This window comes from Dromaius novaehollandiae, chromosome 23, assembly GCF_036370855.1.
Source record: "Dromaius novaehollandiae isolate bDroNov1 chromosome 23, bDroNov1.hap1, whole genome shotgun sequence".
Lineage (NCBI taxonomy): Eukaryota > Metazoa > Chordata > Aves > Casuariiformes > Dromaiidae > Dromaius > Dromaius novaehollandiae.
The window spans coordinates 9473306-9490075 of NC_088120.1; the positions used below are offsets into that span (position 1 = coordinate 9473306).

Here is a 16770-nt window from a genome sequence, read left to right on the forward strand (position 1 = left end):
GAAAGCTTTGAGGACCTGAGATTAAAACTAAGGGCCCTCTAACACGTTCTGTGTTTGTCTGCCACGAACGGCCTTGCTTGTCATCACTACTAGGATAAAACGAAGAACATTACTAGGATAAAATGAAGAACATAATTACCATTTTAGGTGTTGCAAAGTTAAATATGGAACTGCACAGACACAGAGCTCTGTTTATAGGACTGCCCTTTTCCAGCACTTAAAAATTAGGACTGCCAACCAATCACAAAGTAAGCTTACAGCCTTATTTTCCCATTAAGTGCATAATTATGTACTATATTTTCATATGCTGGGAGGTGGTCTTCAGAGATGAGCAGCATATGAAAGATTAAAGTCTCCAGATTAATTACACACACATACGCAAGCTTTTAGTGTCTTCAATACACTTGACCAAACTCAAATGAGTTCTGCATTTCTGACAAAGCATCCTTACTCTTGTAAGATCTTGTTACATATACAGTTAAGGGGAGAAAGCAGGCTGAATCTGTTCCTTGTGCTCTTTTATCTGACTCTTGCAGATTTGAAGACTGGACTTACAAGAAGCCATGTATATCTTTGGACGTTTCAATACTTAAGATATTTCTGTGCGTTTCCCTCAATCCTCAAAGTTTTGCATAGCTTCAGATGTCACCAAACGATAGCTGATTAACACGGCCATCCATGATGTAACAGTGCTTCACAATCTGCATCAAGCAGTCCACAAAGCATCCTCTCACCTCCGTGAGCAGAACGGAGGCACAAGGAGGGAAAGCAGAAAGCCCATGTCACACTGCAAGCTGGTGGCAGATCCGAGAACAGAAATGCTGACTGCACCAAGCACAGATAATCCAGGGACAAACAGTTTCTGTCACCACTGGACAACTAAACTTAACAAAAACAACTTGTGCAACCAGCTCTAGGCTTGAAATTGTTGAGTGTTTCGGAGCTCAATTACTCAATTGCAAACGCAAAGTAATTTCTCTGATATTGAGACCTGCTCTGAATTTGCATTAGTTTCATTGAGATCAGACTCCTGCCTGTTCTTTCCTGACAAAAATTTGGAGCTTGAAATGAAAACCAGAAGAGAGGATTGGGCACTTACTGGTGAACGTTATATTGAAGCCTCTTTTCTCCATGGAGTGGTCGGTCTGGAACTCCAGCCTGGCAACGTGACCACTGCTGGTCAGAGAAGAGGGGATCTGGTTTCCTGAGAAGGTCCCCAGCACCGGAGATTCAGCAGTCCCACCATCCTTCACAGCTAGGAAATCAAACTGAGGCTCCACATCAAAATCATTGAAAGCCAAGTGAATTCTGCTTTCAGGTTTAGCTATAATTAACCAAACACAGTGCAAGCTGCTCCCATATTCTTCAGGGTAATTTGGTGACAGCACAATCCCAGACGGGGTGGTGAAGTTGAAAAAGCAGGAAACTGCAATGAGAAATTACCATCAATCATGCAGCACAGTGCTCCTACAAGCCGATCCATCATGTTTCCCCCCTCCCTCTTATCCCTGGAGCTGCATAATTCCTGCAAATTCACAACCACTCTGCTTCTCAAAGACAATTAAAGAAAGGAAAGTCTCAGTGCTCCATTCACTGCTGGATGTCAGTGATTTATTTGCATAAGGAAGAGTGCCTTCAGAGAAGTCTCCAGGCCCTGATTTTGGCCAATTTGCAATTTTCCAGTCTAGCACAGTACTACCCCCTTTTTAAAATGGTGTACATCCATACATTTGTATGGGCTTCATGCCACGCACAGGGGAGCGCAGGTTTGTTTTACTACAGGAAGAGAGTGTCACTCAGGGGGGAATTTGGTACTTTGCAGGTGAATTCTGCTGCGCATCACTGAGAGAAAGCCTACACAAGAATCAAATGTGACTGCAGCTAGCACACAATAAAATTAGCATTAAACAAGTTAGCTTTAGCATCAACAACGTTTTCTGTTGTGGCCAGAACTCAGCACAGCCTAAAAACTTGATGCGACAAATCAACTCAGCTTACTTCAAGCTGAGCTCCAGGTTTCTCTATTGCTAACAGTACCTAAGTTATTTAGTCTCAAGTACTAGATGAACTGCAGACAATACTTTTGAACACAGTGCAGACTGTTCCAGAGTTGCTTAAAAATCACACACAAATCTGCACCTTTAGTTTCCTTATTTGCTAAAAGCAATTTTCACTCATGCTCAACAGATGTAACTGTGCACATGAGCAGTCCCACCGCATTTAGAGAAACTCCTCACATGCAGGCTATCCCTACTGCGTGTTAAATATTTGTATGACAGGGCTATAAACTGTCAACTCCTTTAAGAAGGAGCTGTGAGCCAATTCGCCTTTATTCATCTCCTTGGGCAGCTGTTCAGACCTGTGCCAAATGAGCCCTGGAAAATTAATGTTAATATTTGGTTTTGATAGCAACTTTACTGCTTTGTGCAACGACAGCAGGAGAACCTTCCTGGGCCTCTCCCAAGTGCCACGTGCTTGTGATTTGGGACAACACAAAGCAAGCGCTGGCCAGCTGCAATCTGCAGCTCAAGTGCATGGTCAGCTCCCTTTCCCGTTCCAAATAAATCACTGACTTCTGCTGCGCTAGCAGGGCGCCAAGAAGAGGTATCAAACTAGACCGCCACTTCCATGAACGTAATTAAAAGCAGTCTTGAAATTAAGTTGAGGGGTAGAGTGCATATGAAAAAATCTTTGGCTCTCAAGGGTTTTCAATATATACTGTATTTCAGCAGACAAGGTCCATTAGTTTCAAAAACCAAGGCTACCATCTAAGCAGTACTGACCCAGTGCTTTTGATACTTTAAGAATGTACTTCCCCCACCATGCACCCCACCATGCACCCTTAGTAAAATCTGTTACTTGGAACATACGTTCTCACTAATTCCTGGCAAAAGGACATCACAAGGAAGATGAAACCGGTTTTAGTTTGGCATTTATACAATTATTTGGCTCAATGTTCACCCTCCCCTCTGTTATTTTCCCTCTGTCTTCCTTTAGCTTAATGGTTTCAGATCAAGTAAGATGGACATTACCATGATGTTATCAAGGCTAAGTGCTACGCAATCCATCCCCTGCTCTCAGTAACAAAGGGAACAGATTAAAGACAAAAATTGCAGAACATCGCTGAAATATCAAGGGAGGTTGTCAAATAATTGTCAGCAAAAGCTTCATACAACCTGTCTAGGAATACCTACTGAAAACAAATACATTCGCCCGCAGAGAAACATCCTAGCAGCAGGAGCTCCTCACAGGAGCTGGGCACCTCCTATGGTTTTTTAAGTCCATAGTAGTAAATTAGCATTCACATAGGACCTATAAAATTACACAGCCAGTAACAGAGACATAGGCTTGCTAGCAGAGCTATTACACCGCAATGCTGGTGGCTCATTCCAGAAAACAACAATTTGCTGACAAAAAGAAAGAAAAAAAGAGGAGAGAGGGAAGACTTTAAAATTCACCTTTGCTAGATAGAATGAAATGACAGATAAGAACCCCAGAAGTCAGCAGGGAAGTAAATGAAAACCTTCATTTCCCACAAAGTAAAAGCAGCACAGGAGACAGCCCAGTCCCAGGCTGTAGGACACGGTGCCCAACAGCCACGCGCGCAAGCTCACGGCGAGGGCCACCATCCCCGCTGGCAGGCTGCGGGCGCTTACAGGAGCGCCCCAGGAAGCAGGGACCAGTCCAGAGGTTCATCAACACAACCATGATGTCTGTGATACCGAGATCTCATTTATTAGCCAGCAGCACGAAAGGGGGATTTGATCCAGCGCTGCCCTGGTGCCGTGAGCCTCACACACTCCCGCCTGCCTGGTTTATCGCAAGTGTTTTGCCGGATGCTCGGATAAAAGCAGAAGCTGTTTAACGATACGTCAAGGACAGTGAAATATAAGAGGACAGCAGAACAGACAAAGGCGGAAGACAGCTGAGCATCACGCGTCTCCTGTGCCGCTTTGCACATCACCGACAGCAAGGAACAAAGTGCCCCCAAGGAGCCAGCAGCCACTCGAAACACGACGAGCAGACAGAGGGGTCAACGCAGCAGCCGGCAGCCTGTCACCGCCAACCACTGAACCAGGAATATCCCTGACTTGAAGGACTTGAAGCTGGCCACTGAATTAAATAATATGGCTATTCTTAAATGTTATGAGAGGACATTTTATTATGTGCATAGGTACAAAGTTATAAGACTATACTGAACCTCTGTCAATAATTATTATTACTGATCAAGTAAAGCACACCAGCAAAAAAAATGCCTTTATTAAATACAGCAGAATAAATCACAACAGAACACAGCAGAAACAGTGCAGTACCCAAGAAAGCCAACAAGACACATCATTAACTGATGAGCGCAAGATGTTTATTCAAGTCTTGACAAACATTATCAAGAATTTCCCTTCACTCGGAGCAGTAAAACAGTGAGGAAACAGCTCATTGCTTCTTGTCCCAGACAGTCAAGTGGCCCACTGTCCTGCCAGGATGCCTGTAGACCAGACTGAACAGGGTGTTTGACAGCTGTTCTTCTCCAGCACAGCTGTTTGCTTCTGCATTTTCAGCCAGAACTTATTTCTGCATTTGTCTAGTCAAAGCACAACTTGCGACTCTTCTTTTTCCCCCTTCAACAGATCCTGCCTCCACACACATTTTCTTGTGTCTCCTGGGAGGAGCACGATGTCCCCAGACACTTCATCTTTGCTCTTCCTGCACATGAAAATCCAGAGTTGAAACTGGGGAGAGAACATACCTGCAATGCACAGGAGTGGGAGAGGCACCAGATTCAGGAGCTGAAAACAAAGCAAGGAATTGCTGTAATAATTTCAGTCTCCATAGAAACAATAATAAATCCTGACTTTTCTCTCAGTTTTTGGATACCATTCCTACAGTCTCTGACCACTAGGGAGAGAGCTTGAAGATAGTTACAGATTTTCTGCCTTATTTTCCCTTTTCAAGAGGATCCCTGGAAAAACAGGACCTCAGCAGGAGACAGGTTAATAGCTGGCATGCCTCGCTTCGGGAAGCGTATGTCCCAAACAGCTCACAGAGCTGGAAGCTCAGGGCACTGTTCCAGCTGTGAAGCAAAGTGATTTACATTTTGTATTTTCCTCTTCCTGTGTCTGCTATTTCAGTAAACACATCTGCATCATAACACATTTTCATTCTTAAACCTGTGGCACCAATAGGGCAATGGGAGGTGAGGGAAAGGAGTCTGGAGCAAATATTAACCAGCAAGGGGAGAAAAATTCTGGTATTTCAGAGCAACAAACTTTAGCTCACTCTCTGACAGATTAGCTGTCATTGCCAGCATGCAGCTTACTGGGGGAGAAGAGCAGGACTGCTAAGAATGGAAATGGGCAGGGTTTGCATATCAGATATCGGGGAAAACGTCACCAGTGAACATGAAATGCTGTACAGGAGCCTCTAAGCATGCGGAAGAGAGCTACAAAACCAAAACAGGTTTTGTTTCTACCCACTCACAGGAATAAAGTAAGTTTATTAAACTTACTGGAAGATGCTGATCCTCACTGCAGCAGCATTGGGCCGCTTGTCTGCCAGGGTGTCAGCAGCCATCTGTTATTCCGGAGGTGCTCCAGGCTCCTGCACGAAGACGAGATCCTTTTCTATGCGCCCGTGTCTGTTTTTAAAGGGAACCTCTCCCCCTCACTGCAGTTTGGATGTGCAGCCTCTCTTGGGAGTCTTTGGTAGTGTCCATAGAAGATGGAAGTTTAAATGTCACTTTTTAGCAAAAGCCCTGAAATAGTCTAGCACTAGAAATGTTGCTAGTGGTCTTGTTGTGTACCTTTCCCTTTTTGCTCCTTCGTGGTTTAGCAGGGCATCCTTCCTCCCCTGCACCACTTGGAGCTGTCTGACAACCGTCACAACACACACATCTCCCGGCAGAATGAGCCAGGACTTGATTCCCTTTCTCCGCACACTGCTGCGGTCTCTGCACACTCATTGCATTAAGGCTGCTACAACGCCCGAGAAGGCCAGGCGCTCCAGAAGCATGTCGCTGCAAGTGGAGCGACAGTCGCTGCACACCAGTGCTCAAGCACAGCAGAGCATGTGCAGAGCAGAGGTTCAGCCACACGTGAAGCTCTGGCAGCAGGAACAATACCAAGAGCCTTAAAGAGAAACCTGCAAATACTGATTCGACCTGAAAATTGGAAATGCCCCAGAACAGCTTTCTCAAACATCAATCCCGAACATAAAATATTAAGGTGAAATACACTATAAAATAAGGCATATATAAAGAAATTTCTCTGTAGACCAGATTAGAGATGACATCATCATCCACACATTGCTTTTTTTCTGGATATGGAGAAGCAGGCTGGAGACAGATGACCCCCTTGCCTAATCAGGCAAAGATAAGGATCATTTCAGGGTCAGCCTAATGTAAAGAGAGGCAGCACATCATGCTGAGCAACCGTGGTAGGTGGATGGATTCTTAGGCACCAAACAGCTCATATATACCCACATGAGCCCAGTGAGGTCACAGTTCCAATGATTCGATCAGGAGACTGAATCAGCAGCAGATCCACAGCAGACCCAACAGCTGGCCACATCTGGAACACCCCAGCTGCAGTTCCCACTGCCACCACAGCAACCTCCTCTTGCAACTCTGCCTGTAACTGCACCCACCGCAACTTCCCTGCTGAAACAGGCTGACTGCAGAGGCACCTGGGGAAGGAAAACTTCCCGAGTCCCTAACAATTTGTTAGAAATGACGGAATAGGCGTAGCTGACCAGCTCACCCCAGGATACCCTGCTTCTTCTGGTTCTACAACTGCTGGACAGAACTCGGTGACCAAGTGACCTGGAGGAGGACAAGGGCTCCAGTTTGAGTCAGGTGAACCTCGGCTTCCCTTAGACATAGATGCCAAGTAAAATGCAACAAATGGAGGCGTGCTGCGGTGGAAGAGCCACAGCTTTTCTGTTGGAGGCAAGGCTACATTCAGACAGAACAGGAGCACTGGCTGTTCAGACACCTCTCAGGGAAGGGCAGAAGGGACTGGTAAACCAGCCTATAACAACAGGAGGATCCTTTAAAAGTCACAGAAATGGAAAATTTCATAGGGACTATACCAAAGAATGGCTATGGAGTGCAAGGGGGGCAATTATAACACAATCGTGTGTAATTAAGAAGGTGCTTAAGTGCCTTCTTGCCCAGCACAGCACTTAAGCATGCATGTCTACTTAAGCAAACATTTAAATCTCAGTGCTTTGATGAACTGGGGCTGTAATGCACAACGAGGACTTTGAGGAAAAGTGCCCTGCTTAATTTTAAGAACAGAATGGTTTTACACAGCTGCAACCGTGAAACAAGGTTGTTAACAAAAGCTACAAATCCCACAAGCATATAAAGATCACGGTAATCCTGCCTTCATTTAATTTGCTTCTCTACTGCCGGAGAAAGACTGGGTCCCTGTGGCTCAGGGGAAAGGCTGAGGATAAGGAGCATTTCATCACTGATTTGCTTCTTTGAACCCATCTGAGGTCAAGGGCAAGCAAGAGGTGTTAACAGGTCATGAAGGACACACATCCCTATTTGTGGTTTGTGCACAAATGCACAAACCAGCTAAACCCTGGAACTGATATCAGCAGGATTTTTCCAGCACTTTTCTCGGCTGTCTTCCAGGTGCCTAAAACCAGAACTTGCCTGGCTGCTTCTCAGAGGTCGGAGTTGACCTATTTTGGTAGGTTGCAGTTGGCTACCAGTTCCCATGTTCAAACTTGTCTGGCAGAGTAGTAGTGCTTCCACAGGAACATGGTATCAAGGTCTTTCACAAAAGCATCAAGCAAAAAACAAAAACAAAAAACAACAAAAAAGCAGCATCAAAGAAAAAACCCAAAAGCATCAAGCAAAACAGCTTGGAAATAAAAATTAATATAATCCCTACACTTCCAAAAGTCCCCAAAAAGCAACTGCATCTGCAAGTAGGTAAACAATTTCAGTGTTAGCTAAAAAAAGAAAATCTGCTTACAGCAGAAGGGAGGAACATCTTGCATCAGCACTGCAAAAAGTAAGAGGAATTAATAATAAAGAGGAAACAATATGAAGAAAACACGGCATCAGTTTTCAGTGGAATAATGAGAGTCTCTCTGCTGTAGCTCAGAAGTCTAAAAAGACCCTTATAATGAAAAAATCTTAATTCCTTTAACAGGAAACTTTCTGGAATTTCTGATTAAAGAACTACTGGACAATAAAGGATCGTTCTGAACATCTTATCTGGCCACCTGCTTAATATAGACAAGGAAATGATTCCTGTTTGAAGTACAGCATCCCCTTCAAGGAGGAGTATACGATCACAATTTATAGATGTTTAGGTATGGAGAACCCCTCACCGCCTTCAGTACACTGCTGCACGGGTTAACTACTCTCACTGCTAAAAATCTATTATCTTTAAAAAAGACAAACTGTTTTGTTCTATGCTTTTATCATTGCTCACTTAAAAGACACACTGTTCTCCAAATTACTCTTCACAGGGAGGGCTCCATAGGTTGCTGTGAATAGTGGGCAGAAAAAGAAAAGAAAAAGAAAAGAAAATAATGACCAACTGACAGGTTAATTTAGAGCTAAATGAAAAACTTGTCAAGTGATACAAAATTACATGTTTTCCCAGCAATGTACTGAACGGAACCATCTACTGCACTTTGCATTTCCGGCTGCTAACCCTGCAGGCTTGCACCGGACAGAAGGTTAGCCAGTCAGCTCCGAACTAAAATCTACACTTTCTGCAAAGGGCAGCTGAGATTATTCCCAGCTATAACAGACAAGTATGGGATTAGGAGAAAAAAGTAATTACCGCTAAAGAGGAAAGAGAAAACTGAGGGAGATCTTATGCAAATATTAAAGAAAATCAGATGTTTAGAAAATTGGAAAAACAAACAAAATCATAAAGCCTCCAAAGATGGCAGTGTTAGTGTCAGGGTTAGCATATCTGCACGGCAGGACAGGGGATCCTGGGCTGTGCTGCCCGCACGGAGCAAATTCAAAGATAGCTATCGACAACGCAAAGGGTTTCCTCGGTGCCAAGCTCGGGCCGGAGAGCGCAAATCCCCCGTTCTGACCGACCCATTGATGATCTCCCAGCGTCTGTGGCCACCTGGCCGCTTTGACAGCATGAACATGGGTCACAGCAACCACGAGCCAATCTGCGAGGAGAAACAGGCCTGCGGTTGAGGTTTTAAAGTGAACAAGAAGGGACGAGAGAATATCATCTGCTCCAAAGCCAGAGAAAACACCCATGCAATTTAACATTATTTCAATTGGAAATGCTTTGGGACATGGCCTTCTGGTCCGTACAGAGGAATGTTATGCATAACTACTGCTCTAAGCAGGTCTGTAATACAAATAAAGTTAATGATAACAATATGAAAAAATTACTGGAAACTAACAGAAGTCTTAAAGCAAGAGCAGAGATCACAGCAACACCTTGAACCTTATAACGAATGTCAGAATAAGGGATGTGAGCTCTGAAAGACTCCAGAAGTGCCCCAAGAAAGCACAACTCAAATGACAACTCCTCCATTTAAATGAATAAATAATGCACAAACACACACACGTACATCCTCCATCTTCGTGGAGCTCCAGTCAAAACCCACCGAGCAGATATCCCCCCAGCTCAGTGCAGAAGCATCAACCCCTCAGCCCCAGCTTCACTCGATGCATCGCAATCTGAACCTATGCACTGTTTTATTTTACTAAGTTTTTTTTCCCTTTAAAACACTTGACGGGTCCAAAAAACTTAAATTTTGCAAGTCTGAGAACTAATCATATCAGAAAACAAGTTGGTTTCAGAAATGACTCTCCCAGAGCAACTTGCAGAAGATGGTTAGAAAAAGGTACAAACTTTGCCTTTATTCAGTGAGACGGGTTACAAGGGACAACTATCTACCATGAAAAGTGACGGCACTGTTTGGCGCAAGTCGATCCTTCAGTTAAAGGTGCAGGACAGAGCTCGGGAGCGGTACATCACTCATCTGCAGGGGTGCAAGAGGAGGAGGTGGAAAGGGAAGAGGTGTTGCTGGGGGAGAGCAGCCACGAGCTTCGAGAAACCCTCTAAGCACTACGCCCTGCAACAGGGACAGTAGCTCTTCCTTCCCTTAGCGAGGCAACATACACATAAAACAGATTTTGGTTGTAGAAAATGTTCTGCAGCAGGACTTTCGACTGCAATAGGTCGCATAAAATTCAGATAATGAGTTTCTCTCTACTATGCATGAATATGTTTTAATAGGAATTCCAACCACACCTGTGAAAGTCAAGGTAGTACCGAAATGCCCTGCTCTCCCACTGTATCTGTCAAGGCTTGTGCCTGTGAAGAACTCACCCACTCCGTGCAATACCTGTAATTACGGGCTAGGTCCCCATTCTTAAACTTAATAATCTCCTCAGCCACAGGTTGCAGACTTCAGTTTGATTATCATATCGATTACCAGGTCCTACCATCAGAGCATAAACTTCACCTAAGCAGCACAATTGTTTCCCTTAGGTAACATTTCTCCGCATGGTACCTCCTAAGCCCATTTTGCCCTCCTTAAACTCTTCCAGAAAACTGGTGATGGCTCTGTAAGAAAGCAATGACTTGGGTTATGCTGGGTTATGAGAACTGCATTAGCCTTTGACTGATATTACAACTCTGTAACTTTGCAAACGCAAATGTCAGAGTGAACAACAGCAACTACAAAGCTGATTTGAGCACCAGCAGGTGCTACAGAACGGGGAGGGAGAGGTCTTCAGCACCCAGGCACCCCTGGTACCCAGGCGTCCACACTGCACAGAAGCAGACACCACATAAGCTCAAAGCACACATACAGATGGATAATTGCATTACCCATCCATTCACAGAAATACAAGCTCCTAGGCTCCAGTGGCATTGTTTCAAGTATCTCGGATCATCAGAGAGAATCTAAGCACACACAGCAAGGCCAGGGACACCTTGCTCAGTAAGGGGTTGGCAGAAGGCATGCATCAAGAAGCCTAGCAAAGTTTCCAAGCGCCCCATGTGCTCACCCTGAATGGCTAAGGGATGCAGTGACAACAAGGGGGATGAAGATGGAAGGTCCGTTATCACGAAGGCACAGACAGCCACGAATTAAGAACCCATGGCAATAAGCAGATGCATTACTTAAATGGTTTGTTTTGCTTCATCATCGAAGCCCCAGGAAATGAGTTCTCCACAATAAATACTGTCTGCTCATAAATCATTTGCTCAGGACAGCAGGATGTACCACGGCACGCTGTTTAATCTCCTTCTGCATTTGTCACACGTTTGTAACCAGAATCAGAAGCACTGAATTGTTTGCATATTCCAACTAGCAGCACATAAATCAGGTTACCTTATTTTTCCACCTGATGCCCAATATGTTTAATGGTCTCCCAACATTTACAGAGAGTTGTTGCTAATCCCACTACAAATTTCATGCCAAGTTACACATTTTGTCATGTCACCTCTTTTGATTCATGCACACTAACATGATGCTGTCTAGAATAAGCAAACCTGAAGTCAAGGGAATGAAGAGGTATAGGGGGCTATGAAATACTTTTTTGCACTTCTTTCCTGTGTTGCCTTATTGATTCATAAGCATCCAAAGTTAGAGAACCATAGAAAATAGGGGATGATAGAATTATTTTAACTAAAAAAATCATGCCTGGGCCATGCTTTGCATGGACTTCTGATCATTGGCAGAATGAGGATTGATTTGATGCCCCTGTTCTGTATCTACCTACAGAAAAAAATCTTACTTTATTGAAATAAATGTAAGCTTCCGTTCTAATAATACTGCAACCAAATCACCTCATTCTGGGCACAAACAACAGGTTTAGCCTTGCTGCAAACTGTCAGGAAGAACCTCAACCAAACCATCAGCTCTTTTTATGAATTTATTTGAACTTCTGGGAAAGGCAAAACAAGCTTCTGAAGCTTAGCACAGAAATGGTCTAACACTTCCCACTTCAAAGATAACCAGGGAAACACTGTTTTCCTCATTTAGTTGATTTGCTTATAAACAAAACCAAGCAGGGAGAAAGTCAGGACATCTGGGAAAGGCAACAACTTAGAGGGGGATTGCTTCCTTTCCCTAAATACATGTACACGAACGCTCAGAGCTTAAATTGCAGTTTGAAAAGAAAGCCACTTGTGTGAAACTGTTTTTTCCACACTGCCCCATAAATTGCCAGTGCAGGGACCCTAAAGCTCACACACACAATTCCTCAGGAACCCAGATTCAACTCTGAAGTAACAGGCTTGCTTACTTCTTCCAAGCTGTATAGTATCATTGGTACAGATAAAACCCTGCTACACTACAAATGAGCGTTTTATAGTGGAGTATCTGACACCAGTGTATATATTTATCTGCATAGTGAATACACAATTCTTAAAATTAACACATCTGTGTTCTCTCTAGCCACGTTCCCCACACTTTTGTCCTCTGTCTGTTGCTCAAATGAATTTTCCTTTTCTATTTTCTTGCTAGGTTCAGTCTCACTCCACTAGAGCATAGCATCTCTTTGAAGATACAGAATTTAGCATATCCAACTAAGTAAAGACGAGACAAAAAGAAAAGAGTTTACTCACCATTAGTAAGGGAAAACATAGACACTTTCATGAATTCTGGTGATGTTCAAATACAACATTGTCTCTCGGTGAGGGTTCAGCTAATATATTAATTCGGACTGCCCAATGTCGCGAATTAAGGGGGGCAACTTCAAAGGACACTCAGACAATTAAAACCCAATGAGGACTGTGCACCTAACTCCAATTTATACCTTTGAAAATGTCATCCTCAATCACTCCTGAGACCGTAATACCCTACTTCTGCCGAGATCTCATACAACAAATTAAAAATTGAGGTCCGGCAGCAGGGAGCCTGAGTATTGTCAGATAACGAAGGAAAATTAAATGGCCAAAAATAGTATCAAGCTCAATAGATTTTCAATTTATTTTTTTCATCCGTGCCTCCTGTGCTGGACAGAAAAATATTCTGCTTTCTCTCCGGAATGAACCTGAACCCAAACGCCGGGAGGGCAGAGGGAGCACCGGTCCAGGCTGGGCCCCGATCCGTGCTCGGACGCTGCTCCCCCTGCACCTCCCCTTCTCCGCGGAGAACCACCAAACCCAGCGCTCCCCCAAACTGCAGCCCGGGGCCGCCTCCCCCCGTCCCGCGTCCCCAAACACACCGTGCGGCCACCTCACCGCACTGTCAGGGCATTTCAGAGCCATCTCCTCTCCGACTTACAAACACAGACTGGTTTCTGAGCAGACCACTGGCTGCTCTTCTGGCAGGTAATCGTTCTCTGTCCCTTCAGCTCGAAGGCGGGCTGGCACTCGAACCTCAGGCTGTCCCCGTGGCGGAAGGTGGAGCCTTCCCTCCTGCCGTAGGCCGGCACCCCCGGGTCGCCGCAGCTGCCCTGCTCGATCTCTGAAAGAAAGCAAAGCACAAGCTGGGGGCGGCTCAAGACGAGTGACCATCTTAAACAGCCGTAAATTACAGGCTTGGTAGCCGTTCTGCTGGTCATCCATTAGAATAACCTTGGACTGATTTAAATAATTATTTTTTTTCTAAAGTATTTCCAATTGTGCATCTAAGTGTAACAGTGCTCCAGACAGAGACTTGGATACTGTCCTGACCTCGCCAAGTGTCTAAATATTTAATCTGTAATTCCTGAGAAACAAAGCATGCAGCTACTGAGCAGCTTCGTGGTACATTTGCTAGGGAAAAAGAAAGTGCAACACCGTCAAAATAAAACAACTAATTTTAAATCCATTTGAATACAAGCAGCATTATGGATCCACAGCGAAGCAACCCCATCTCCATCAGCGCTACGCCAGGCACAAGAGGGAAAAAAGCATCCGGAAAGTGATACTCGAGTCTTTGCAATATAAGACCTTTTGCTAATGGTACACCTAATATTATTTTAAAGGAAATGGGATTCCGCATTTGAACCGGCTGATGTATTCGTTCCCCAGAGGCTGTATTTTAAATAAGTTTACACCAGGAGGAAATTGTATTCAGACAAGCCCTGTGAAATGAAGCAAGGAGTTAGTTCTTCACCGAACAGCACAGCAAGACCCAAGCTGCAAACCTGTACCGTGAAGGGCCCCTCGGAGACGGAGATCTCCAACCAGCAGGCTGGGTACGGCAGTGGGAGGGATACTAGCGGCTTCCCCGAGAGCACCTCGATTTTGTGCTCCCCAGCTACAGGGGAGAGCATCTTTAGCAGAGTCTGGCCTGTGCTTCTAAGTCATCGCCCAGACTTCTGGTCCTTCACTAAGCTCTGAATTCCACCAACAAGGAGCTAAAATAGCTAAGTGTGGTGCTCAGCACAATCTCCTTCAGAGGAGCGAGCTCATCCTGCAACGCCTGTCGTGTGTTTGAACCTCAGAGCCTGTGCCAAAGCCAGACAGATTTCCAGGTGCACGTCTGCGGTTTCGTCACGTGGAAGGCTACGGGCCATCAGCTCCACAAACAAACGGGCCTGGGAGCAGCCCTGCGTTTACAGGACCCAACGCCCAAGATTTACAAGTGATTCGTTTCCTTCTTTCAAAACAGTGATGTGGTGTGGAAGAACTCTGGTTCTCTAGTTCTAAAAGAACTCCTCTTTTAAGGAAGCAAAATCTTCTTACTTGGAGTTGATGCAAGCATCAGTATTTTAGGTCAGAAATGGACCAGCACAAAGTTCTGAAAAATGAAATGCATCCAATCCCCAGAAACAAGTAGTCACTCCTTGTCAGAAGGGCACTAATACCCACATGCATTTCTCCGGGACATGCTGTAATAACCTCACAGGGACCAGACTTCAGACTCCCTTGGGAAAGGGGATACTGTTATGGCATGCTTGTTGAGTTGCCTCTCCCTTAGTAAACCCTAATACCATATTGATTCCTCCAGGTAGTTCCAAAGGAGACAGATGACACCTCCTTGCATGGAAACATGCCGTTAATCTGTTGCTGTGCATGTACTTTGACTTGAAGTAAATCATGAACACAATCTTCTGTTATCTTCTGCTTCATACAATTTCATTTCAAAAGAGTCCCTCTCTCTGCATCGCTATTAGCTACAAAACTTCTCTACAGCTGCCTCCAACACTATTCATCTGCTTCACATTCGTCTCATCTTCCACTTCTCTAGTTTTTACCCCCATCATCTATGATCAGCCTCACTGTCTTTTCTCCAAGTTTTCAATTTCTAACACAAAATTGGAAACTTCTTTTATGACAGTTTCTTTACAGAGGAAAATTGCATAATCCAAAATTTGCATTACTCCATCTAATATTCCAATTTGGTTTGAATAACAACAAGCACCTCATTATTATGCTGACTCCAGGCAACTTAGATACAGGTGTATTTTGAATAGAAGTCACGACAAGGCACCTCATTTCTGTTATTGCTGCATGCATCTTGAACTAAAAAGTCACTGCCAGGTAATGAAGGGTCCCAACAATAATTTAACATAAATTAATATTAATAGAAAAGTTTTCAGGAATTAGGCTTATTTTTCTGCCTGCCAGTAAAAACAGTTTGTCAAGATTTAAACACCTTCCTGCAGAGTCTGAAAATCCAAATGTTGAAGATTTGTACCTGCATATGAGGGACCCAATAAAACAGGCTGGGTACAGAAGTAACACTGAACTGTACATTACTCTCCAAACAGAGCAGGAGAAAAACAGCATAAATTAAGGTAAGAAAATTGAGTTTCAAAACTCAAGAGCTATTAGCAAAATCCAAGGGGAAAACACACATTTTAAACATGTAGTACTGTGACCTGACAGAGTTGTCGGAGACTGATGGCTTTGTCCTGCTAGAATTAATCTGCTATCAAGAACCCTTTAAAAATGAATTTTTGTTATGCCTTTCCTTCTCGCATCCTGAAGTCCTGAAATACAGTATTAGCAAATAATACGTATGGCAGGCTGTCCTGCCGCATGCCTTTCATCCAGGTATCTCCAGCTGCTGCTAGTACTGCAAACGGACACACTGGAGGCTCAGGGAAGGTCTTTCTATTACATATCATTTAGGGGAAATCCTTCTAATTTATGTCCTGGTACCACCCTGGTTGCTGATACCTGCTCGCAGTAGCAGGGTGCTGATGCATATCCCTCTAGCCGTCTCTCACAGCAATGCACAAAGTGCTGAGGGCCAGGATGAGCAATGCAATCACCACCGAACCCACCGCTGCTGCGGAGCAGGCGGAGACGAAACACCTCTCGCTGCTGGCAGAGATCACCCTCCGCGGTCAGAGCCTCTTCCACTGAAATGCAACAAAGCTTTTTAGCCCGAAGCTAAACAAAGCTCATCATTACCCACACACAGCTCCAGCGAGGGAACCCTGTCCCTAGCAAAGCCCATGGGAGTCTTGTCCGTAGATTCAGTGAGGCTGGGATTTCATTACAGGCCTGGAGACCTTCCATCCGCACGGATCAGCGGCTCCGGAGGGGCGATGGGAGCAGGAGCCCTGTGCGCAGGGGCTGCGGAAAGACCTGCTAAGCAGCTCCGCTACTGCAGAAGTCAATGGGAGCTACAAGTGCTCAACTTACAGCTTTTGCAAAACCACAACACGCTCAGGTTACCAGATACTCAGGGAGAGAGACGCAGCCAAGCAAAGAAACAAACTCCCTTTTGACCCTCTGATGAGAAAGAATAAAGATAACACAGACACTCTCACGGTACTGATTAAAAGATCTCTCTTCTCCCAGGGCTCCCCTCCCCACCTACACTTTTTAGCTCGAGCAGTCCTTCTTCATCATCGCACCGCACGAACCCAAGTGG

General features: G+C 44.7%; 1 protein-coding gene and 1 long non-coding RNA gene across 5 annotated transcripts in view; both read right to left on the reverse strand.

Moving 5' to 3' along the window:
• The window catches only part of CSMD2 (CUB and Sushi multiple domains 2), a 326291-nt gene that overhangs the window by 126156 nt on the left and 183365 nt on the right, over window positions 1-16770 (reverse strand). For 3 of the 4 annotated variants that reach the window (XM_026104637.2, XM_064525207.1, XM_064525208.1), the window contains 2 exons: window positions 13240-13422; window positions 1100-1426 (listed from right to left, as the gene is read on the reverse strand). In XM_026104637.2, the coding sequence (XP_025960422.2) occupies window positions 1100-1426; window positions 13240-13422 (510 nt within the window). The remainder of the gene's footprint in view (window positions 1-1099; window positions 1427-13239; window positions 13423-16770) is intronic. The other variant, XM_064525206.1, reaches the window with a different exon arrangement.
• On the reverse strand, window positions 4339-5993 carry LOC135330696 (uncharacterized). Its single transcript, XR_010392699.1, has 2 exons — window positions 5504-5993; window positions 4339-4784 (listed from the first exon to the last, which is right to left on the reverse strand). It is a non-coding gene; the product is annotated as an uncharacterized LOC135330696 (long non-coding RNA).